Source organism: Podospora pseudocomata, chromosome 5 (assembly GCF_035222375.1).
Source record: "Podospora pseudocomata strain CBS 415.72m chromosome 5, whole genome shotgun sequence".
NCBI classification, from domain to species: Eukaryota; Fungi; Ascomycota; class Sordariomycetes; order Sordariales; family Podosporaceae; genus Podospora; species Podospora pseudocomata.
This window is the reverse complement of record NC_085889.1, coordinates 1507038-1520869: the sequence shown is the minus strand read 5'-3', so window position 1 is coordinate 1520869 and position 13832 is coordinate 1507038. Positions and strand designations below refer to the sequence as shown.

The window sequence follows — 13832 nt, the reverse complement described above, 5'->3', positions numbered from 1 at the left end:
GAGTCTTGAGGGTTGGCTGGTTTGCTGTCAGTTGAGTTGAGTGGCCAAGACTGCCCCGCGCACGGTCGGGTGGGTGCCTTGCATCTCAACTTGCTTGTCGCAGACTGTGCGGACTTGGAATGTTTTGCGCCGGGCACTATATCAGCTGAAACTACGTGTCTCCCGATCTGTTCAGCATGTCTGGGAGTCTTTATCGACCTTGGGCTATCCATGCGCCCAACTTTATTTCGGGTAGGTGATCCGGGTTGGGTTGGGTGAGTCGAATGTCTTTGGAGGCGATGTGATTGCCCCTCCCCGCCACCCTGAGCTGGTTTGAGGGGCGCGGGACAGTGTTTGAGATCTTGTCGTGCGATTCGTTTCTCCTGTCTTGGATCGTTGGAACTTGATTATCTTGTAGATGTTATAACACGACCTACCTCAACTTGCTCTACCTACCTGGACCTAACCCCGAATACTTGACGACGCCCGCGCACGAACGAGAAGGAGACCTATGATACCCCGCGATCGAGATATTTTTGCGCGATAGCACTTGCAGAAAGAAATGGACAACTCTGCGCCAGCGTCAGGACAGAATGACACCACCGTGACGACGAGTAGAGCATTGACCCACGAACCACCCCCTTTCCTCTCGAGGATAACCCGCCTCTCCCGAATCTACACGGCGAAATCGCTAGCTTTTCCTTCGGCCTGGCTCAGGGAGTGGAAGGAGTACTTTTACCCGCCGTCGACGAGGCCGGATATAGTGAAGAGTTATGAGTGCAGGCCTGATTTGCCTGTCCGGTATGTGCCCTGCCCACCCCCCCGCCCCTCTCCCTGTTTCCCATCTATCCAATGTCATGGAATTTTGCTGATATTTACTGTTGGGTTACGCAGTATCTTCTTCCCGTCCTCCTACGACCTAACCTCCCCCTCCACCCTCCCAACTCTCTTCACAGTCCACGGCTCCGCCGCCGCGCCTTTTGTCCTGGGCACTCCGAGAGATGACGACGAGTTCAACCGGACATTTGCGGATAAATATCACGTCTTGGTGATAGCGCTGAACTACTCCAAAGCCCCTGCTTCGGTGTTTCCCGCACCGGTGCACGACGTGGAGGCTTTGCTGGTCGATGCGTTGGGGGATGAGAGTCTTCCTATAGACAGAACGTCTCCAAGGGGGGTGGACGACGATAAGAAGAAGGGACGGGTGGGGATACTGGGTTTCGGTGCGGGGGGGAATTTAGCGATGGCGGTGACGCTGCTTGAGGGGGTGAAGAGGGAGGAGTGTTGCCCGGGAGTGGTAGTCAGTTGGGGGGTTGGCTGGATCTTGCAGCGGGCGGTGGGGAGGAGGGGGCGTGGAGGTGGGGGTATGTGCCTTATGGGGTTGACCTGAGGGACGGGTTGGTTAGTCCTTTTTATGCGCGGGGTGGGGAGGGGTTTAGGGGGTTTATTGCTGGGGAGGGGGATGGGTTGGCTGGGGAGAATGAGGGTTTGGCTAGGAGGTTGGTGGGGAAGGGGGAGGTGGGCAGGAGGGAGATAACCTCGGAAGGGGGGGTTAAGAAAAGGTTGGAGAAAGAGGACGAGAGGTTTTGGTTTGAGGAGGGGAGGGTGAAGTGGGTGCTTGTGCCGGGGGTTGGGGCCGGGTTTGAGCATAGGGAGGTGAGGGAGGAGATGGGTTCGGAGGAGGAGGTGGTTAAGGATGCGGAGGAGAAGACCGAGTTGGTGATGGAGGAGTTAGGGGGCTGGCTGAGAAGGGTTTGGGGGGTGGATGGGTGATTGATATGACTGGGTGGAGACTTTCGCTCTCGCGGTTGCTGTGGTTTGCAGCCTTTGCTGTTTTGCGGCCAGAATTGTGTTCTGATTCAAAGATACTTGCAGTTTGATATTGTGGACAGGGGTGCATGATAGGCCCCACTTCAGGTACTTGGAGCCAACAAATCAGATAACCCCTTGTGGTGTAGTTGGCTATCACGTTCGGCTGTAAAGGAATTTATTGATACCGAAAGGTCACCGGCTCGATTCCGGTCGAGGGGAGATGTTTTTTTTTGCTTTTCTTTCCTGCAGATGCTCCGCTTCATAATTGTTATATTTCTTTGTGGGTTTTGGGAATCAATCCATGTTGACGATAGAGTCTGCATGCTCAATCTTTTGCAGATCGAGCGAGGTAGTCCAGGCGAAGCTGACTTTATATGCATGCCTTCATTGGAATGCCCCTAGAACTATCACCTCCTTTTCCATTCATGGCCCTGGCCCAATGATGGGGTTCCTAAAAGTCTCTCTGGACCCGTGGAAGCCCTATAAAGGCCTATTAGGTAACACAGGAAGCGTTTGCCTTCACGCAACGATGTCTTCCTTGATCTCACTGGAGTTTCCTATCATACTGTCCGGAGCGCGCAGGCTGAGCCGGTGGCTAGATGAAGGTTTTGTGACTTGACGCCATGAAGTCATGTTATAGGGCATTTGACTCGTGAGCAAAACCTTCCTAGGAGACGGCAGCTAAGCTTTCTCCTCTGTAAGCCACTGTAAAAGTTGATTCTGTTTCTCAACCATTCACCCAAGCCCACCCTCACCACACCCTCCAATGGCAGCAGCATAGGAACGATGGATGGTCGCGCCAAAACGATGAGTGCTGCCCTTGCAATGGCGTTTACTGGCCTCGAAACGTGGGATATGGCCCCCGAAACGATGATGGATATCGACTCCGAGTCTTCACTCATCATGCGACTGCCTGTCAAGCTTCTACTCAACATCGCTTCCCACCTCCTGCCTCACAGCGCGATGCTCTTTGCCCTCACATGTAAGAAGCACTGGCAGATCCCAAGTAAGGAGATACGCAAACAGCTCGGTCCCAACCAACTCGAGGGAAACCCATCTAGCCGGTATCTTCACGCTCGTCGCTATCTCTTCTTATATTTATACAGAGACTTGGAACACACGCACAGTCTATTGACGTGGAATTCCGGCTTTGGCGCTCCACCACCCTGGAGAGAATTTTGGGAGCTCAACGAGTGGGAGAAGGAGCGGGCTTTCAGCTGGCGCTATATGCCCGAGGGAAACGTCGACATAGGTGGATTCGTTTCGAATCGCGTCGAGGGTACGTGAATTTCTCGCCACTCAAGCCATTGGGGACCGTTCATCTAACAGAATCACCACCTAGTTGATGAATACATGTTGATTTGTAAACCGCGTGGGAGATCTCGCAAGAAAAGGCGCTGGATACGAAACAAAAGAGGTTGCTTCGCGCCGCAAGGGGCAAATGAATTGATCATGTTTTCGGGACTGCTCGGACGGACACAAATGGAATGGCCGGAAGTTGAGATGTATCGAGAAATGCGGCCTAAATGGTACCTATACAATGTTAGCTAGGTAGATATTTTTTCAGTCCCGTTCGTTCCTTTTGTTTGCCTTGTTATTATCACAATGCACAGTCAGCGTGAGACATGCAATCCTGTCGGCCACATGGCAGACCCGCGAATCCAGACGAAGCTCGACGACCCCTCCTTCGCTGGCTTTTCTGGCTTCGACAGCTCGAGCGCCACAGAGCGGCATCCCCTGACCCCGAACGAGACAAGCGCAGCTGGTGTACGCCAATGGCAGCGATGCTTACCTTTGTCTGCCTGTGCATGCCGTGGGAAGAGGGTAGGTGGAATAAAGGCGGCACCGGCGCCCCCGCCTTGAAGATCATGTCGTTGATCTGTCTTTTTATCTCACCTCTCACCTCTCACCTCCAGCTGCGGGGACAATGAATCGCAACCTTAGCTGGTGCAAGGGAAAAATATCCAGAAAATAACATTACTCTGACAACATATTATCTAGTGCTTTCCCGCCTAACCTCCGGCGGAACAGTTCACCACCTGCCTGGATATACCTAACGGCTATATACCGAACAGCTGGCACCGGAACGACGGAGTGGGGTATATTGTTACAGTACTCCCCCTCCATCGGTCCCTGGCTTTAGGCTCGTCCCATCCTGCATCATGGAACAAACCCGGAAACACTCGGCCTCTCGTCCAATCGAGTATCTCCTCTCAGGCATCTCATCGACATCGGCCATCCTCACACGCTTCATCCGGTCTGTACGAGCCTCCCATTCCGATCTCTCTGCTGTCACCCGCGAGCTGTCCGACCTCAGGCTTTTGCTGGAGCTGCTTCGAGATGAGCCTTCTATTCCTTTGTTATTGCAGGCACAAATGCTGCTGCTGCTGGAAAGCTGTGGGAATACGCTGATACGCATCGATTCAATCCTCGCCCAATGCCGGAATGCAACAGACTGGAGTCAAACCGGACGAGCGCAGATCGGACAGTGCCGTGACGATATAGGATTATTTCGTGAGGTACTGGGACTTGCCTTGGATATCTTGAGCTTGTAAGTGGCCAGTCTTCTTCGTCCGCCGAATTTCCAAGGTGTTCATGCTAATTGTGTCCTGAAGAGACCCATCCCAACAAAGCAGTGCCTCTGAAGCAAACACCATCAAGGAAAATGTCAAGGGCGAGGTTGAGCGATTGCGAGCCAAAACTCTGTCTAACGAAAAGCATGACCCGGACACCAGCGAAGTTCTTGACCTGTATCTGGATGCTGTTACCAACTGCGTTCGGTCCTATGAGAAGAAGTCACAGGCGGCACGCGAGAGGTTTGGGTCAGAAGATACCGTGTAAGCCGTCGAAGAGAACACCACCTACCTAGCAGAGATGAACTAACAATGGCCAGAACAACCGGAGATGTCACGAACCACGACACGCCGGGAATTGAACAGAACCTTGAAGCAGTCCGTTTGTCTCAGAAAACGCCCGTACCAGCAACGAAGGACAGGACCAACGATGAGCCGGCAGGAGCAAGTTCAGCTTCCAATGCCAGGGCGCCAATGCCACATGAGGACGCCGACAAATGGACATCGTCTCGAACCAATGCCTTTTCTTATTACAGTGGCCAACCGGACTCCATCACCGTGAAGCGCCCTGAAGATCATGAGCCATTGCCAGATGTGCCACCGGTCCCTCCAGTCCCGCCGGCACAAGCACCTCCAACAATGCCTCCACGGCCTCTGCCCGAATCGCCCACGCTACCAGGACGCTCCGGCACTTCGACGCCAGTCCCGCCGAGAGAGATCAATCTTCCACCGCCCCTGGCAAGATCAGCCTGGAGTCACGAAGATTCCCCGTCCACCAAGTCTGAGCCTCTCGGCTCGGGGGGTTATCTCGAGCCCGAGTCTCCCACCTTCTCCTCAGAGCGTTGGTCTGAGCCTGTCCAGGCCTCCCAGGGTTATCCAGAAACCGAGCGATCCCGTCAAATATCGGTTGCCCCGAGTGAAAGTCCACAGTCGGGACGAGAAAGCCTTCGTACCTCATTCTCGTTTAACCGCATCATGTCTGGTATCAGCGAGGTTTCGGCAGTTCGTTCCGACACTTCGAGTCCTCGGCGGCCATCTCCGGGCCCATCCATGATCAGTGCCATGTCACCATACCATCAGTCACCTCCCTTTTCACCGCCACCCGAGTACCGTCGAAGTCCGACGCCCAGATCGCAGTGGTCGCCTGGGTTGGCGTCACCCAGTCTTGTCTCTCCCGGCCTCATGCCTCCAAGCATCAATAGTCCCAGCATCATCGCCCCCAGTATTGGATCCGCAAGCCAACTCGTCATACAACCACCGGCAAAACACAGTGGGCATCAGAGTCGAATCGAGGTCACCCCCGCTCGCCATCTGACAGATAAGGCCAAGTCCACTCGGATCCTGCATATTGACACTTCACCAGCAAATATGTTTGTAGCCACCAAACATGATCCCAAGACCGTCAAGATCTGGGCCATCGCCAAAAGCGCGCTGCATAGCACAATCAAAATCACGTCTTATGTGCAACCACAGGTTCGATCCAGAGAGTACTTCATCCGCAGTCACGCAATCTTGTCGGAAAACGCCACCCTCATAGGTATCACAACCCACTTTGGGCTCACCCTCGAAATATGGAACTTTGCCAAAGGCGGCACCTCTGCCAAAAAGGTCCAAACCATCGACGAAGCCCACCGGTGGGCAGCCTCCAAGCGGGACGCTTACCACACCGACTACGCACCACTCGTAGTCTACCGCCCCAAAGGCGACCGAATCGACCGCTTCTTCCTCGCAAGACACCCCTCCGCCAAGAGACCCTTCTGGGAGGACTCAACCCACTCGATTGAGCTCCTCAAGGCCGAACTCCCCTTTGTCCCCAAGTTCCCCGAGCTGGCCTTCTCGTCCGACTCCCCCTTTCTGGTGGCAGCAGCCGGACCACGACCGGGTGACGCCCCCAGAGCTCACGCGACGGTACTGATCGCGTGGCTCATGAAACCGACCTCTGACCACAAGCTCCGCGCTCAAACCCCCAACGCGACGGTGACCTCGCTCGAGGATGAAGACCGCCACAAGCCGTACAGAGTCCACATACCGGAATACCCCGCCTTGCAGACCGCCCTTCCAGCCTCGCTCACCGCGTGTGGGTCATTGGCGGTGTCGATTTGGATACCGGCCAACCACACCGACGTTGCCGTTCCGGGGGGGAAATACCGCCGACAACCACTCCCGGCACCGGAACGGTTTGTTGTCGTCTGGGACTTGCCTGCCAACTCGACGAGGATATTTGCGATTCCTAATGTTCAGGCTTGTGTCTCCCCCAACTGCAAGTATGTCGCTTATTGTGATGCGAACGCGGGGCAGTTTGTGATTATTGAGGTTGAGACGGCGGAGGAGATTTGGAAGTGGCCTGATGCGGTTAAAGGGAAAAAGAACAAGAACAACCACAACCATCTGGCGGGGTTTGGGGGCCAGTTTGAGGATTTGCACAAGGTGACGGTGTTTGAGTTTTCGCCGGACGGGGGGATGTTGGTTGTGGGGGATGATAAGGGGAACTTGGGGGTTTATGAGGTGGAGAAGGGGGAGGAGAGGTTTGAGCTCGGGAGTGGAATGGAGGTTAGTTTGGCTGATGTGGGGCACTACCCGAGGGGGGTTGAGCAGCAGAGCAGTAGGTTTTCGGATTCGAGTTTGTATGTGCCGTTGGGATGGCAGGGTCAGCAGGGAGGGGGGAGTGGGAATGGGAGTGGGAGTAGTGGGGCTTTGGAGTGGAGGGGGATGAGGGACTGAGGTTGGGCAGGGGGTTGTTAAGTCTTGTGGGATAGGGGTGATTTTTTGGTTTTTTTTTTGCCGTCATGGAATGGTGAGTTTTGGTCTTTGGGATATATGGTTGTGAATGAGATACCCGGGGACGGCTGATGGGAGGCAAAGTTGATGGAAACAGATTGTTTGGAAGGCTTGGTCTTTTGGTTCTTGTTACCCCCTTTTAATCATATAATTCCATAGGTTCTTCTCAGCTAAATGGTAACTTTTATATCTAAAAAAGCTTTTAGGAAATACTCGGTCCCTTTTTAAGTGCACACGGTGGTTTAGCTGCCCTACTTGGAAGGCTAGAAATACGTGTTCGGGGCAACCAAAGAAGCTTACTCAAAAGCTAGCGGCATAGCGGGAGAGGGCTGCAAAGTTCAGAGATTCGGGAGGAGAAAATACATACACGATTGCCCTGGGGAAGAAAACATTGGCATGGTCGACAGACTGGTTTAGCAAAAATGTCAAAAGGATGGGGCCGAGCCAGGGCTCGAACCTGGGACCACTTGCAACAGCAATGAGAGGAAGTTCCCAAAGCAAGTATGCTACCACTACACCACACGGCCTTGGATGAATTGATGGAAAATCACGTTGAAAACTGGATATGTAATGGGTAAGCGTTCTTTAGTTTTGCGACATTGGTCTCTTGGTTTCTACTGACTTTGCGGTGTTTAGTTGTGACGATGGAAAGTTTCGAAACATGTGGATGGGATCTGGATAAGGGTTTCGGGACATGACGTGTTTAACTATTAATTGATGTAGATGTTCTGACACTCATGAAATGGGAACCGGTCTTTACCCGACTCGGCCCTTCAAATCTCCATAACCCTCGCCGGATCAATCTTATACTCACGGGAGGCCTACTGCTTTGTCCTCGCCTCCCCATCGCTGGCAGGCCGTGGTGTCTGACCCTTTTCAGCTGCATCATCAGAAGAGCTTTCACCCTTGCTCACCAGCCCAAACTCCGTTTCGTGCTCCTTTCGAAGTGGCACATGCTTCTCAACAAACGTGGCAAGGAAGCCTAGACCGGCCATGCCAACAATGACATACCAGACCGCATTGAGAGCGTGGACGTAAATCCCGATCAGCGCGCTCCGGATGTCAGCTGGCAACGACCGGATCCCGCCCTCCGCCTCCGAGGCAGACACGAAAGCGTACGCGGCTCCATCCGCCAGGAAAGACTTGAGCTCCCGGCTCAACACTGGGTTGCTCTCCAGCCGTGTGTTGAACTGCCCGTTGAAGACGATACTCGCCATCGTGACGCCCCACACCAGGCCAAACGACCTCACAAAGCTGTATGTCCCCGTAGCGACGCCGACATCCTTCTCCTGTAGCGGTGCCAGCGTCGACGGAAGCGTAGCGGTAAAGATGACAGCTGTTCCCGCTGAAGCCAAAATCTGAAACCCAACCCACGTCCCTGTGCTCGAGTTCTCGCTGAGCAACGAGAACAACCCAACCCCGATCGCGCTGAAGGCAAACCCGACAAAATGCAGAGGGATATACAACCCCGTCTTTGACATGAAAAACCCCGTCATCCCCCCCAGAGGGATGATCGCCAGCGCAAACGGCAAAAAGTACACCCCCGCCGTCAACGGGCTCACCCCGAGCACACCCTGGAAGTACACGGGCAGAAAATAGCTAATCGCCTGCAGCACCACACCCCCGAAAAATATAATCACAAACCCGGCCGCCGATGTCCTATGTTTAAACAACCTCATCGGCATGCTCGGCTCAACAGGACCCCACCTCTTCCCCTCAGCGGACTGATGAACATGAAACGCCACCCACCCAGCCACACCCACCACTATCGGAACAACAACCTTTTCGCTCTTCCAAGGGTAACCCTTCGTGCCCCCCATGATAAGCCCAAAGAACAGACTGACCATACTGGGGATAAACAGCCCGTTGCCCACCCAATCAACCCGTCTCACCACCTCCCCCCACCCCAAACTCTGATACCTCACCCGGAGAAGCAACAAAACAACAACGAACCCAACAGCAGAAACAGGCAGGTTGAGCCAGAAGATCCATCTCCAATCCGCCCTCGCCAACGCACCTCCTATGATGGGGCCGATAGTGGTCCCAATAGCAGCGGTGCTCAAGACAGCACTTAGATACGGCCCTCGATGCCTGGGGGGGATCATGTCACAGATGATGATATCGCTCAGGACGTACAACCCCCCCGTTCCGAGCCCTTGGACTGTTCTTCCCGCGATGAGCATGGCAACGCTGCTCGCTCCACCGGCGATGCCTGACCCGAGGGCGAACAAGGCGATGGAGACAAGCATCGGGTTGCGACGGCCGAAAATGTTGGATATCTGCCCGAAGAAGGGCTGGGGGGCGGTGGAGGCGAAGAGGTAGGTGTTGGCTATCCAGACGTAGTCGTTGCTGGAAGCCGGGGAGCCGTGGTTGAGGGAGTGGGTTATCGTCGGGAGGGAGGTGGTGATGATTGTTGCGTCGATGGCGGAGATGAAGGAGAGGAGGCAGAGGACGAGGAAGACGAGCCAGATGCGGAGGGAGTGGGTGAACTTGTCCGCTTCTTTGACTACTGTGCGGGAGGTCTTGGCGGTGTTGTGGTGGGAGGGGGTTTGGAGGAGGGAGCCTGGGTCGGCGGGGGAGGCTGTTGGGCCTAGGGGAGCCGCCATGATTTGGTGTGAGCTCTGGTGATGATGGAGCTGACTGTAAGAAAGAGGTGAAGTCGAGACAGAGGACGGAGAAGGATCAAGCGGGTGCGGCGTTCAAAAAGCCGTTTGAGCTAGTCCGTACATGTTACAACCCCGGCAGATGTGGGAGGGGAGGAGGATTGAGGGAATGAGAGGAGGAGAATGGTGGGGGGGAAGGGGTGAAGGTGGAAAGAAAAATAAAATGTCTGTCGGTTGGGCCAGGCTGCCTTGACAAGTCATATAAAATGCGAACCAACTGTTCGGATGTTGCGTTGGGAGATCATCGCTCAAACAAACGACAAGCTGATGACAGGTTCAAGTCGACACAGTGTGTCGCTTTCCAGGCGTCCCAGGGGGGGTTGCATGCACGTCGGGACGTTTACCGTGCATGAAGGGGGGTGTGGTAGCGTGGCCAGGCTGAGCTGGTAGCACACGTGCAGTGCCCCGGGAGTTAATATAAAACACATACTGGATATCAAATCAGAGGACCCTGCCCCCATCCACACAAGTCAGACTGTTGACTGCCTGACAGCCCGTGTCTCTGCGCATAGGAACCAACAGTCCAACAACGTTAAACCGAGGCCGAAGAAGCCGCCTTATTTTTGATACCTGATGATCTAGACCGAGACAAGACGTGTCGCCAAGCCACGAACACAACGAACAAACCCAAGATACACCCAGCTCAAGGCAAGGAGGAAGCAGTTAACCCCGCGATCCCGCAGAAACCAAAGACCCACGACGCCGCAAGACGGAAGAGCGCCCAGCTGGGGTTGCCCCCCTTGTAGACGATATACGTGTCGAGAATGCCAGCATAAAACCCATACACCGTCATGATGGTGTCCAACTCGGCGAATCTCCCCCTAAAGTAAAAGAGGAAGGCGACAAGACCGATGATGGTGGTGCGAGACTGGCCTTGAACCATGACAGGCTTTGTCTCGGGTGCTTGGGCGACGTTGGGAGGGAAGCCAAACTCGAGCATGGCCCCCTCGGCGTTGAAGATTGGCCAGATGCCGCCAAAGGTGCTGCTGGCGGCGAGAATAAGCGCGGGGATGTGGCGTAGAGAGAAAGGATACGACATTGTGATTTGCCAGCGGAGGCGCGGATTTCTTGGAAAAGGTTTAGTTTTTTGTCGATCTCTGGTAGGCAGGAAGGAAGGAAGGAAGGAAGGAAAAGATAGGTATTGGAGGTGTGGGCAAGGAGGCAAGCAAAGCTGAAGACGGGCGAAACACGAGTCTTGATATGCACCGAGCAGCAGGAGGGGAGGTGGGGGAAAGCCACGAGCGGTTAGCTGTTTGTAGGGGCTGCAAGCAGACAAGCAGACAGAACAAACGTACTTGTTGCACAGTGCGGAGGTGTTGTCCCAATCAAGTGCTGTGTTTCATCCGACTTTGCTGCGGCGCGGATATCGGCCCGGTTGAGAGAGGCACAGCACGGCTCGTCTTTCCAGCCCCCAAACCGGCGACTTGGCTGGGCGCTGGAAAACTGGAGAACGGCATTTCGACGGGTCCTTCTGCCACTGCCGTGCTGACATGCCCCCCCAAAACAGCCGCGCATCTGATACCTACAACTGCAGCCTTGCGGCGAAGCGCTGCGAACCAAGAACGCGGCAATCTAGACATCAAGTCTGCTCAGCCTATTGGTCTATGAGTACGAGCAATGGAAGGTGAGGTGATATCGTGAAAAGGCAGCAGCGAGCATAGCATCGCAGTATGTGCGATAGCCGTGCCGCACCCACTGCGCAGTAGCGTGGAAGATCACAGTAAAAATAACAGTTATGTTTCATTCACGTATGCGACTATGGTATCTAAAATCTTACAAGCCACTCCCCTCCCTCATTCCCGCGCAGTCAAGCTAATCTTGGTCCCAGGAAAAGGATAAATAAACGTCCGCCAAGCAAAATACCTCGCCGCCCCTGGGTCCGTTAGCTGCATATCGTATTTTGCGATGAGCAACCCCAGCATGGCCTTCATGACTGCCGTGGCGTAAAACCGCCCAGGGCTGCGCCGTTGGTGATAGCAACGTCAGTGTCTTACTCTTAGTCAAACAACCTCGGACTGGGGAGGGAAAACTTACCAAGCGCACCTTCCTGTGCCCCATAGCTGCCAGTCAGATATGCTGGTGAAGTCAGATGATTTGTCACCTGCCGAGAATGATGGGCGGCTGTCGATTTTGGCGACAACCGCCGGGTCCGCAAAGCGGAAGCCTTGAAAGTCGGTGGGTTTGGAGAAGACGGACGAGTCCATTGCCATGCCGCGGGCTGCCGTGACGATCCATTCGCCCGGGTTGACGGCTGTGCCATCTGATAGTTTGAAGGGCTCGAGTGCCATGCGGCGGGTGCTGACCGATTCGACCGGTGTTATCCTGGCGGATTCTTTCATGAAGCTGTCGAGGAGGGGGAAGCATTTGCCGCCTGACTTCTCGAACGTCTCCCAGCCGGTGGCCTCGATCTCTTTGCGGAGGGGCTCGACGTATTCCGGGTGGAGGCAGAGGTCGTGGATGGCGAAGCAGACGGTGGTGGAAGTAATGTGGACTGATCCAAACCACAAGGCAATGAGCTCGTAGACGATCCTTTCGGCCGTCCAAGGGCTGTTTCTTGGGGCACTCTCCATGATCCATTGCATGCAGTCTTTCTGCAGAGAGGAATCAGCTGTCAGTATTGCATTTTCGCAGGCGCAAGGTGGCGAGACTTACATGTTCAGGTACCTTCTGTCCAAGTTTGGCTCTGGCGTACTCGTCCACCCGCTCAGCAGCGACTGGGAGCAAGGTATCAAAGATTACAGAGCTGGAGTTGAGCTTGTTGGAAAGGAATTTTCCGATAGGCCTTGAAAGAGTAGGAAGTCAGCTACATCTCGCCCTCGAACAGCGACGGGAAAAGGTGAGCTTACTCGGACAGAAACTGGGGCAGCAACCGCAAGATCTCAGCAATGAGCAAGGTCTGCTCAATAAAGGTCATGGCCGCCTTCATGAACTTTCCATTCTTGGCCAAGTCCTCGCCAAAGAACGCCAAAGCATTCGAGTGTGCGATGGCCTTGATTATGATGTGGTAGAGCTTTGGCGTCATGGTCTTTCCATCCTCAAGCTTGGGGGCCGAATCAATCTCGTTGTCCATCAGGGCGCTCATTGAACGTCTGATTTGGGGAAGAACCTCAGGCAAGTGGTTCGTGAGCATGACGCGAAGGGTTCTGATCAGTGGAATCCCCTCAGCACCCCTCTTGTCCATCCAGTTGAAGCTTGACATGGTGTGTTTGGGTTGAAGCAGCTGCTTGGCTGCGGCCTGAAGAGAGAGCACATGGTCGGGAGCTGAGTCGATCTCCTTGATGTGTTTCCAGGACGACACGACGACATAACGGTTCTCGGGGACGTCGATGTGGAATGGCTTCCCAGGTCCGGCCTTGTTGAATTCTTCCTCGATGATCTTGGGTCCTTGAAAGAGGAAAAGCCATGCTCGAGCACGTCTTTTGAGGAAAGATATGGGCGAGTGGGCCACAAGCCATGTCCGAGAAGAGGTGACGATGTTGACAAGTGTAAAAACGATGGCCAGGGATAAGCAACTAAGCACGAACCCCTCGGTCTCGCCGCCGGTGGAAAAGGTGTTTAGCAACATGGCAGCGTCTGCCTTGGGGAGGTGAATGATGTTGGGATGGTGAACAAAGACAGAACTTCTGGAAGCTTGAAGACAGAACTTCTGGAAGCTTGAAGACAGAATGGTTTATCAACATCAACTGATCATCGAGGCCGCCTTAGCTGTCCCGAGAACCATCCCGAGGTTCCCGACGGTTTGGTTCTTTTATATAGCTACTATACTCAAAAAGTCTCAGTTGTGGCACTGCACACTGGTCAGCCAGTCACTTCACGGGCAGTTTGGCTCATCTCGCATCCAGTTGTCACTGATAGGGGGCTCCCTTTGAGCGTCGGCACCAATGCCACACTCTTGATAAGTTTTCAAGTTTCAACGCACCGTCTTATCCACCGGTTGGTCGCGAACAATCCGCCAAGGCGTGATGTGTTTGCGGCGTTGGTCGTATGTCGTTGTGTCTTGCACGCTCAGCCCGATTTGGGGATTGCC

General features: G+C 54.3%; 6 protein-coding genes and 2 non-coding genes across 8 annotated transcripts; 3 read left to right on the top strand and 5 right to left on the bottom strand.

The window, feature by feature from the left end:
- Positions 1 to 541: 541 nt before the first annotated feature.
- On the top strand, positions 542 to 1369 carry QC762_503700 (uncharacterized protein; the record flags this gene model as incomplete). Its single annotated transcript, XM_062890789.1, has 2 exons — positions 542 to 780; positions 874 to 1369. 2 exons carry the CDS (start codon positions 542 to 544, stop codon positions 1367 to 1369), a joined length of 735 nt encoding a protein of 244 aa, XP_062741908.1.
- Positions 1370 to 1464: 95 nt separating this feature from the next.
- QC762_0078350 (uncharacterized protein) lies at positions 1465 to 3241 on the top strand (the record flags this gene model as incomplete). Its single annotated transcript, XM_062883872.1, has 2 exons — positions 1465 to 3070; positions 3171 to 3241. The coding sequence occupies exons 1-2, from the start codon at positions 2578 to 2580 to the stop codon at positions 3239 to 3241; spliced, it is 564 nt and encodes a 187-aa protein (XP_062741907.1). The 5' UTR covers positions 1465 to 2577.
- On the bottom strand, positions 1923 to 2010 carry QC762_0078360. Its single transcript has one exon. It is a non-coding gene; the product is annotated as a tRNA-Tyr (tRNA).
- Positions 3242 to 3537: 296 nt separating the features above from the next.
- QC762_503680 (uncharacterized protein) lies at positions 3538 to 7351 on the top strand. Its single transcript, XM_062890788.1, has 3 exons — positions 3538 to 4342; positions 4407 to 4628; positions 4685 to 7351. Exons 1-3 carry the CDS (start codon positions 3954 to 3956, stop codon positions 7083 to 7085), a joined length of 3012 nt encoding a protein of 1003 aa, XP_062741906.1. The 5' UTR covers positions 3538 to 3953; the 3' UTR covers positions 7086 to 7351.
- A 227-nt stretch (positions 7352 to 7578) lies between these two features.
- On the bottom strand, positions 7579 to 7669 carry QC762_0078330. Its single transcript has one exon. It is a non-coding gene; the product is annotated as a tRNA-Pro (tRNA).
- A 294-nt stretch (positions 7670 to 7963) lies between these two features.
- On the bottom strand, positions 7964 to 9748 carry QC762_503670 (uncharacterized protein; the record flags this gene model as incomplete). Its single annotated transcript, XM_062890787.1, has 1 exon — positions 7964 to 9748. The coding sequence occupies one exon, from the start codon at positions 9746 to 9748 to the stop codon at positions 7964 to 7966; it is 1785 nt and encodes a 594-aa protein (XP_062741905.1).
- A 700-nt stretch (positions 9749 to 10448) lies between these two features.
- On the bottom strand, positions 10449 to 10844 carry QC762_503665 (uncharacterized protein; the record flags this gene model as incomplete). The annotated part of the gene is made up of 1 exon (XM_062890786.1): positions 10449 to 10844. One exon carries the CDS (start codon positions 10842 to 10844, stop codon positions 10449 to 10451), a length of 396 nt encoding a protein of 131 aa, XP_062741904.1.
- Positions 10845 to 11524: 680 nt separating this feature from the next.
- On the bottom strand, positions 11525 to 13502 carry QC762_503660 (uncharacterized protein). Its single transcript, XM_062890785.1, has 5 exons — positions 13452 to 13502; positions 12652 to 13428; positions 12458 to 12587; positions 11840 to 12396; positions 11525 to 11764 (listed from the first exon to the last, which is right to left on the bottom strand). Exons 2-5 carry the CDS (start codon positions 13368 to 13370, stop codon positions 11599 to 11601), a joined length of 1572 nt encoding a protein of 523 aa, XP_062741903.1. The 5' UTR covers positions 13371 to 13428; positions 13452 to 13502; the 3' UTR covers positions 11525 to 11598.
- Positions 13503 to 13832: the final 330 nt, after the last annotated feature.

What these genes read in the sequence shown, in the direction of transcription:
- QC762_503680 (XM_062890788.1), top strand. Translation starts at nt 3,954, where the DNA reads ATGGAACAAACCCGGAAACACTCGGCCTCTCGTCCAATCGAGTATCTC. An exon ending in GCCTTGGATATCTTGAGCTT is followed by an intron (nt 4,343 to 4,406) that starts GTAAGTGGCCAG and finishes TGTGTCCTGAAG; the next exon opens with AGACCCATCCCAACAAAGCA. An exon ending in TTTGGGTCAGAAGATACCGT is followed by an intron (nt 4,629 to 4,684) that starts GTAAGCCGTCGA and finishes AACAATGGCCAG; the next exon opens with AACAACCGGAGATGTCACGA.
- QC762_503660 (XM_062890785.1), bottom strand. Translation starts at nt 13,370, where the DNA reads ATGTTGCTAAACACCTTTTCCACCGGCGGCGAGACCGAGGGGTTCGTG. An exon ending in GACAGAAGGTACCTGAACAT is followed by an intron (nt 12,397 to 12,457) that starts GTAAGTCTCGCC and finishes TCCTCTCTGCAG; the next exon opens with AAAGACTGCATGCAATGGAT. An exon ending in GGCACAGGAAGGTGCGCTTG is followed by an intron (nt 11,765 to 11,839) that starts GTAAGTTTTCCC and finishes CCAACGGCGCAG; the next exon opens with CCCTGGGCGGTTTTACGCCA.